Below are 9,032 nucleotides of genomic sequence, written 5' to 3'. Positions count from 1 at the left end.
GCCTCATTTAACATGTGGTGGTAGTACGGGGATTTGTCCCCCCTTCCCTCTTGGCTAAATCAGCAATTTTTATACAGCAATTATCCATACACAAATTCTACAAAACTATTTCCTAATGACATTTCACTTGGAATGACGATCAAAAGCGTATGTTTTTGGAAAGCCCTCTTACCTGGAAAGTCAGAGAGAAAACCAGTTTGTTTGCAACACCGTACAGTCATTTTCCACAAGAAAGAAATAGGACTGTGGTCAAGTAAGCCTGAGATTTCCCTTAATCAGGAGAAGCTATACATTCCCAGCGGTTAACAGTGAGACAGATACTAATTTTAAAATCTATCATGTAATGAAGACAATCTATAATAAGATGAGCCATTAAAAAACCATCAAGTCAAATTCACACCTGCAGCAAGTCAAGTCAGTGGAGACACCACTGAAGGCACCAGCCCAGCTGGTCTACAACAAAAAATAAGGTCATGGGAGGCCAATACCAGCACTAATTTGTGAAATCACACAGGCACACAACATTGTTGCAGTCATAGGAAGTGACTCTCAAATTCAGATTCCAAAGATCAAGATTAGCAAAATCATCTGGATGAAAGTCAGGTTTGTTTTTCAGCTGCTGGACTTGGCCTTCATTTCAAACCCATCCCAGGAAACCTTTCAGCCACCATAGCAGAAAACACAAGTCTCTTTCAGCTGATTGTTACCCAAACCTAGTCCAGGAAGTCAGAGGCAACATACAATAAAAACAATAACAAAACAGGCACCAGGAATGCGCTATGTTACAGATGCTCTCATTTCACCTACCAGCACTATTACCATTAGGGCAGCTTTCACCCTCATGCCAGCCCTCGAGCACAGGGCCTCGCCTGCCCAGGCCTGTACCCACAGTGGACACCTCCCTCCGGGTGGGTCCCTCCTGCCGAGGGAGCAGCCGGGGCCACAGGGGAGGAAAGAGACAGGAGGCGGCTCGAGGAGGGGGGTAACACAGCGCTGCCGGAGCCGCGGAGCGGGAAACGAGCGATTTACCTCAGCGCGGCGGCGCTGCCGCCCTCGCGCTGCCGCCCGCACACGGTGCCTCCTCCCTCGCGCGACACCGCCACGCGCCCATGCTGAAGCGACGACCGCCCGCGCACCGCGCCGCGCACCGCCCCGCGCGGCACCGCCCCCTCCGCCCTCCCGCCTTTCGCTTTCAGTTCGCCGGTGCGCCCGCCCCCCGCCCTGACTGACACGGCGAGACACCACTGACCTCCCGGCGCGCCGGCGGAGTGGCCAACGGCGGGCCGAGCGGCGCCGCGGCCGGGCGGGGGCAGCGCCTGCGGGCGGGCGGCCCGGCCGGTCTGGCGCCGCCATGAAGGAGCCGGCGGCGGCGGCCGAGGAGGAGGTCTTGCGGGACTACCTGGCCTACTACGCGGCCCGAGGGGCGGAGGGGGAGCTGGCGGTGTGCGACGAGGCCTCCCTGAAGGCGAGGGCGCGACGGCTGCTGGGCCCGCGGCGGCGCGGCGCCCTGGACGTGTGCAGCGTGGCGGAGCGGTGCCGGCGGGCCCGGGGCGAGCGGGGCGGCAGCGTGCTCCGCGACCTGCTCAAGGCGCTGGAAGTGCTGGAGCTGCTCTGCGTCAACCTGCTCCTCTACCCATGGCGGAAGGAGATCAGGTCGCTGAAGGTAGGGAAGCGCCGCGGAGCTTGGGCGGGGGGCGCAGCCAGCCCCGGGGAGGGCTTGTCCGGCCGCGGGGCTTCGAGGCCTCTTCCCGGAGCCTGTGGCCAGGAGGCACGCCAGCGGCGCCCGCGCCCCGGGGAGTTCGGAGCAGCGTTTAGGAGCCCATTTTGAACGGGTTAGGGGTGCCCTGCGCGGGGCAAGGGTGCTGCCAGGTGTTCGTGGGCCTTTGCAGGCCTTGTCCTCGCTGAGGCCTTCAGGGCCTTCCCGGGAGTGCTGAGCAGTTGAAGGGTTTGGAAACAGGGACCTTCAGTTATTGCGAGACGGCAGAGAAGTAAAAAAGTACAATGAAAGGCTTAGATTCTCATTACTCTGAGTTTTAACCTTGATTTGCCTATAAGGAGGAGATGGTTTTTAGCATTAGTTGTCACTTTTGCTAGCAGTTTGATGCCAAAGGCTAGGTGGACCACTGTCTCTCTGGTCCAGTGATTTTACCACTATCCTAGCTCTGGTGACTGCAGCTGGTGAAGTGGGTAGGAAAGCCCCATTCAAAAGAGGAAATGCTGTTGCTTTTTGCAGCAATCTGGTCAAGGTTACCCTGCTTCCCTAGCACACTGAACACATCTTATTGCCCAGAAGAGACAGCAATCTTCAACACATGCAAAATCTATTTGTATTTAAGCAAAATCCCTGAACACCCAAAATGCAAACTTACTTCCCTTCCTACAGCAACAGGTGCTGGTGAGGAAAAGCCATTTCTTTCCTTCTTCCTGCCCCAAGGTCTCATCTGCGGATTCTCAAACAGCTGTAGATTCCTATTCTCCTCATTCATCTCCCTAAAACAGGGCAAAGCATAAGGTATTCAGGTCTAGAGTTAGCGGGCTCAGCTTTTCATAACACAAGAATCCTAGGCTTCATTAAAATCAAATTTTGAAGACCACCATGGGTAATCCAAAGTGCAAGACAGCCTACTGAAGGCCTGAAATAATTCTACTGCAAGGCACAAGTTGGAGAACAACCAGTATCTTGTGTACATACAGGTTTGATAAAAAGTTACTGGTCGTATGCAGAATACTACTTCACCTGTTTCCTGCCTCTCAGCCACTCTGATGTCACACCCCTGTAGTGCCTGCTTCTTACTTCCCCTCTAGAAGGAACAGAAGCTGGGGAGCGAAAGGCACTGTTGACAACTTTATCTCAGAATGGACTGAGGCTCAGTGCTACATTATACTATGGCCTTTTAGGTTAGTGGCCTTTTTGGGGGTCAGTTTTGGTCTCCCCCAAGCTTGTGCTTATGAGACCAGTGCTTAGGTCTCAGCCTTAGGAAGTAGGTAAGTCAGTCTCAAGCTGGGCAGCCTGAAAATAAAGGTGCCCCGATTCTGGAAGTCTTGACTTTGCATTCCTACCTCCATTCTGTTCTGACTTGCCTGGAGTTGGTCATGCTTAGGCCAACATAGTCTGTCCTATCATAGCATTTCAGACAAAACCAAAAACCACTTCCAGTTTATGAACTAGGCCTCATGCCCGGGGTAGTTCCAAAATCGAGCAAATGTTGAACAATTTTTTAAGTTGTTACACAGCAGCAACATTTTAGTCAAGTCATGTTTTGCAGACAGCTTTTGCAAAGAGAGCGTGTTTTGGCAACATTTCTGCTAGAATTGTCTCCCTTCAAAAAGGTGCTTTCAAAGAAAGCAGAACTTATTTTGGGGGTCATAAAGTTACAGCAGGAGTCTGAACCATGGAAAAACAAAATGTTACACTCTTGTCACCAGTTAAGAAATACGATTAACAGTGAGTGCATCATGTCTGTTTCTTTAGGAAAAGATTAGACCTCAGTGATTTATTCTATGAATCTTGGTTTGTTTAAAAATCTTCCTTTCTTCAGTAGAGCACATAAGACTTATTTCTGAGTTTCTCTAGTTTGACTAAAATTATTTTCTTACTCTCTTCCTTTGTGAATATTGATGCTGTCAGCCAGTATATAAGCAGGTTTAAGCTGGCAAAACTTCGCTGAAATGGATATGCTATTGCAAAGCTAGTATGCTTGAGAGGCTAACAAAATAATGCTGATAGAAAAGCCTCACTCAGATTCAGAATTCAGACTTTTAGGAACATAGGTTTTTTAAAGATTTAAGTAATTTTTGAAGTACTTTTGATTTTTAGAAAGTCTTTCACGCTTCCCTCCCTGCCACTCCCCCAGTATTCATCTATTTTTCAATGTTGCATTCTGTTTCAGACATTCACTGGTAATTTTGTCTACTATATTCAATCTGTGCTCCCAGATGAGATTGTAAAAACAGTACTGGAGAAAATAGGTTACATTGCAACGACAGCAACAGAGTTCTCACTTGTCAAAAAGAGAAACAATGAGGAAACAAAACAGACTGCATTTGAAATATTCCTGGCAAGAATTGAGTGTGAAACCATCCTCGAAATGACAAATGAAGAAAAACATGGCAATTTGGAGAACACCCTACAGAAGAGAACACAAATGCACCGGCATCATGGAGATAAGGACAAAGAGGATCAGACACCCCAGAGAGAAGACGCTGAAAATCTAGAAAATAAAGAAAACAGTGAGACATCTTTGTGCCTTGCTACTCAACAGAAGTCTTCAACTAATAGCAATATATCCTTTGAAGCTGCTGGGAATCTGAAGATCAAAGATGACATGCCTCAGTTAGCAGTTACTCAGTCCACTAACAGGCTTCAGGAATACCAAAGGCAAGTCATTAACACTGTACATTTTCCGGGCAAATGCTCAGACAGTGAGGACTTCTTGAGCAAATATAGTGACATTGTCATAAGACAAACACCTATTTTCAGTGAGAATCTTTCTCCAAAAGCTTTTGAAAAAAAGCCAAGAGCCAGTCTAAGTGAAGAATGTGTTTTGGCAGTCACTGCAGAGTCAACTGCAAATGAGATCAGGCCTGTGCCACTCTCACCAGGAGCAAGCGGTCCGCCAGCCTTTGCAATATTTGCTGACAGCTCTTGTGACAGCAAAAACACTTCGGAATACAAAGCTCAAGAAGTCCCTGAAGAGTCAGTCGAAGCAGAAATTAACGATGCCATAAACTGCATAGACCCGGACCCTGCAGATGAACCCAATGAGCTGAAGTCTCTGCCGTACAAGGACATTGCACCTGTCCAAAACTGCAGCGTCCCTAGGGAAGAGGAAGTTTGTGAGCTGTCTTTAACCTTCACAAAACTACAAATCAAAGACACTCAGGAAGACCTTATGTATCCTGTAGAGGAAACTGGCCAACCTGAGTCAGTATCATATGCAAGTACAAGCGACAGGCATGTAAGACAATTTAATCACTCCAAAATAAAACATACATATCTGACTAATGCTCAGATGCAGAACAGAGCAGCTGCACATATTGAGCCATCTTCAGATCTATGCTGTACTGGGGACATGGAGGATTCCACTACTGGTTCTGGTAGCAAGAGACTACTAATGGATACTTCTAATGCACATACAGCTTCTGAGTGCTTCAGACACATTAGAGAGCCCCCTAACCTCACCTACATTCCACCACAAAGTATTGATGTTCGGTCTTCACGCCTAAGAAGGACCAGCGCACAGGGCAAAAGGAACCTCTTGCAGCCTGAATATGACTCTCCCGAATCCAGTGAAGTAAAGCTGGAGAACTATAATTCAGAAGTAAATGAAATCCAGGAGCCTTATGTCATTATTGACAAAACCGACCAAGGAATGTTATGCCATCACACTTGATTCTACCAGTGCTTTTTTTCGTAATCTGCCCAGGTTTTTTCCTCTCACTTGTGGCCTTGATCATCTTTTCAAGAAGATGATTCGCTTTGTCAAAACAGTTTAAAAAAAAAAAAATCACCACTTTTGGACAGTAAAAAAGGGAAGTACTTGAGCAAATTCTTAATGGCCCTTTCTCATCTGGAACCTTTGGCACTGAAACCTGAATGGTCACCTTTCTAAAGCGTAGGCAACTTCCATAAATTTAAATCCATTTAATTCATTAGCCAGATTCCTTCTGGATGTACTTAATGCCAGACAGGTTTCTTCAGTTAAGCATACTTCTTTTTTTTTTTTTTTTTTGCTTTACAGACCTATTCCTGGAGTATTCTTTGAGTATAGCATGCTGTACAATGATAGAAACAGGTAAATGTTTCTGAACTGGAAGACCCAACTTTATAGCTTTACAAATGCTATACTGGAGTGTACTTCTGTTAGCTCATTACATTCCTATGAAGCTGTGCTCTGAGATAATCTTGCTCCTGTTTTCAGTTGAAAATAAGTTTAGAAAGTTTGATAACATTCCTTTAGGTTTAAGGAAGGGCCTAAAGACTTGTAAACACTTTTGGTTCTATTTTTGCATTAGGAGTAACAGTTTAGATCTTATAGAGGCAAAAACCTGTATTACAGGTCTCTAGTTGTTACCAAAATTTTTTGTGGCTACCATCACAAATTTCAAGAGAAGCACTGAGCATCATAATCGTTCACTGCTACCAGAGGAGGGAGATCCAGCTACTGCTGCCATTTCCCTTGCCCCTGTTCCTGCCGCTTAACTCTGCACTAGCTCTGGAGTTCACTGGACTTTTCTGTAAGCCAGTTCATCTCACTAAAATCAAGGGAAAACACTGCCATTCTCTGCCATTTTAGTGGCAGGAAAACAATCGGATCAGAGAAGGGTCCCGGTGAGCATTAGAGCCAGGATAAGGAAGGGATATCCTGTAGGTGGGAGTGCTGTGTTAAAAGCATTGTGCTGAGAAGGAAAGAGAGCAGTATTGTTAGGTCAGATCAGCTGTAGGCTGGAGTCCCAGCATTGAGAACCTCTGTCATACACAACATTTAATTAAATTTAGAAAAGCACACCGTCACTGGTTCTGTATTTCAGCACCATTGTCAATGCTTCTTTATACACTTGTTACCTAGAAAGACAGTTTACTTTAATACTGCTTAAAGTAACTTTTCCAGTAGCACTTTAATGTTTTGTTGTTTCATGTATAGTTAAAATATTAGCTGAAATTAATTTAATATAAATTGTTTATAATTTACTTTCATCCCCCAAAAGAGAAGCACATGGATTACACTAGAAAAACCTCAGGAGCGAAAATATAAAGATCTGCTTTTTGAGCAACTAATTGTTGAAGTCCTGTCATCACCCGATTCCAGCAGTGTAGGAGGAATAAAACTTTGACCAAGCTAACATCAAGTAACAGGACTGCCTTCAGTTTTGGGGGGTGTTGGAAGAAACAGATATTATGGACATGCACACACGAATCAATACTTCTGTACTGGGTCTGGCTAGGAGTGAGAGAACTGTCTTAATAGCAGCCCCTGGGGTGGTGTGTTTGGGATTTGTGGCTAAAATTTTTGATAATACACCAGTGTTTTGGCTATTGCTGAGCAGTGCTTGCGCAGTGTCACAGCTTTTTCTAACTATACCCCCCACCCCTCAATGAGTAACTGGGAGAGGACACAGCTGGGACAGCTGACCTGAACTGGCCAAAGGGATATACCACACCATATAACATCATGCTTGGCAATAAAATTGGGGTAGCAGAAGAAGGTGGGGTTTTTCGTCTACCAAGGCAGCCATTGCTCAGAGACTGGCTGGGCATCGGTCAGCTTGTGGGAGGTGGTGTTACTGTCATTGCATCACTTGTTTTTTTTCCCCATTTCCTTCACTTATTAAACCTCTATCTCAATCCAAAAGCTCTCTTGATTTTGCTCTTCCGATTCTCCCCTGTCGTGCTGGGAAAGCGGGGAGCAAACAGCCATGTAGGCACTTAGCTGCTGGCTGGGTTAACCCACCACAACCTCCTTGCTCTTCTTTCAAGTACCTATTTGTTCTTCCTCATCATTTTGGTTTTTATAAGCTATATTTTCCCCCTGTGGGGGTTATTAAAATTATGTGTTTTAAATCTCATACTGTGTCAATTATTCAGGAACTCTAATTTAAAATGGCAAAAAAACCTTCTCATCCCAATGACGATGTCTCCTAAGTATTCAGATGACCACCAGTACTACAGGATTCATATAACTAACATTCCATTTTTATCTTTACTGTAGCCACATGAGAAAAAGTATTTAATAGCAATTTATACATGCAAAACCATTACAAAAGGAAACTAAAGACTACCACTTGAAAAGACACCATCTTGGCCATCTAACGCCATTAACGCCATACTGCTGGCCTTCATTAAACTTGTTAACATCTACTGTGAGAAACACTCCTATGTCTTTACTAAACTTCCCCTGATGGGCCTGTGCACAATTGCTTCCATCTTCATCATACCTGGCATACAGGAGACATAGATCTTCACTTTGCCCCTGTTTGAGCAGAGTTTTGGACCAGCATCTTCTATGTCCAGGAGCTTATCAACTGTCTTCCTGTGTAGGGAGAGCTACTATGCACTTAAAGTCTTCTGGATATTTTCATCTGAGTTTCTTATTGCTACAAGTAACACCTTTAACTTCACTTCCTGTACAAATGGTAGGGTTTTGAGGTCTTGTATTAGAAACTACTTCTGTATTTGCAAATTTCTGGGGTCTCAAGAGACAACTGCTTTACAGTTAAAGATGCTTGTGAAGAGATGGGATTTGAAAACCAGCTGAAATAAAAGGTAAGTCATATTTAATAGGGCTTAGGCAGCAGTCCTTTGTGCAACTGCTTCCACATGAGTAAGGTAGAACCGAGTTTAAAATCCTACTTGTAAATACAGTCAGATGTGAGAAGAGGGGCAGACAAAAGGGACCATAAGATTTCTGACCCCATCTGCCAGTGCCCTCCTGTCCCTGTTGGTAGTAACCACTGCACCCCTCCTTGGCTAATTAACTTCAATAAGAGCAACCACTCGGGCAGTGCTGCTAGCCAGCAAGATGGCTGCCCCTTTGTAAAGGAAGGTGATTTGCGTTTGTAAAATGTGTGCCTATCCTCTGGTGAGCTGTCAACTTTAATTGTGCTACAGCGGTCCCGATTTGTCTATGAATTGAATGGGGAGTTAGTGACTGATTGGACGTCTATAGAGACACAAGGCCAATTCTGTTCCCAAATTTATATGCTACACACGACCACTTTGAATGGCTCAGTTCTCCCAAGCCTTGGATTAGAGAAATTCTCTTTTGATCAGCGCAGACACAGAGCTCAGGCAGCAGACCTGGTAGCTGACTGATACTCACTCACACAACCTCTCCCTGATGGGTCTCTTAAAATAGTCATTTCCCCCCCCTTAACATTCGTATCACACATAGACCCTTGCCCTCTCTGGAGCTAAGGTGCTCAAGAAGCATAGCTTGGGTTTAGAACAAACTTTGTTGGTTTTAAAGCCAAGAATGAAAACCAAATTTCAGTGTCAAGACCAAAAAAAAAACAACACCCAAATAAAACCCAAA

At 45.4% G+C, this 9,032-nt stretch overlaps 1 protein-coding gene across 1 annotated transcript; it reads left to right on the top strand.

Moving 5' to 3' along the window:
* The first annotated feature begins 1,277 nt into the window (after nucleotides 1–1,277).
* LOC142087309 (uncharacterized) lies at nucleotides 1,278–7,566 on the top strand. The gene is made up of 2 exons (XM_075161429.1): nucleotides 1,278–1,663; nucleotides 3,891–7,566. The coding sequence occupies exons 1-2, from the start codon at nucleotides 1,352–1,354 to the stop codon at nucleotides 5,391–5,393; spliced, it is 1,815 nt and encodes a 604-aa protein (XP_075017530.1). The 5' UTR covers nucleotides 1,278–1,351; the 3' UTR covers nucleotides 5,394–7,566.
* Nucleotides 7,567–9,032: the final 1,466 nt, after the last annotated feature.

The sequence above is a fragment of the Calonectris borealis genome, chromosome 12 (assembly GCF_964195595.1).
Source record: "Calonectris borealis chromosome 12, bCalBor7.hap1.2, whole genome shotgun sequence".
NCBI classification, from domain to species: Eukaryota; Metazoa; Chordata; class Aves; order Procellariiformes; family Procellariidae; genus Calonectris; species Calonectris borealis.
Note: the sequence above shows the minus strand (reverse complement) of the source record. Positions and strands in the feature narration are given on the sequence as shown.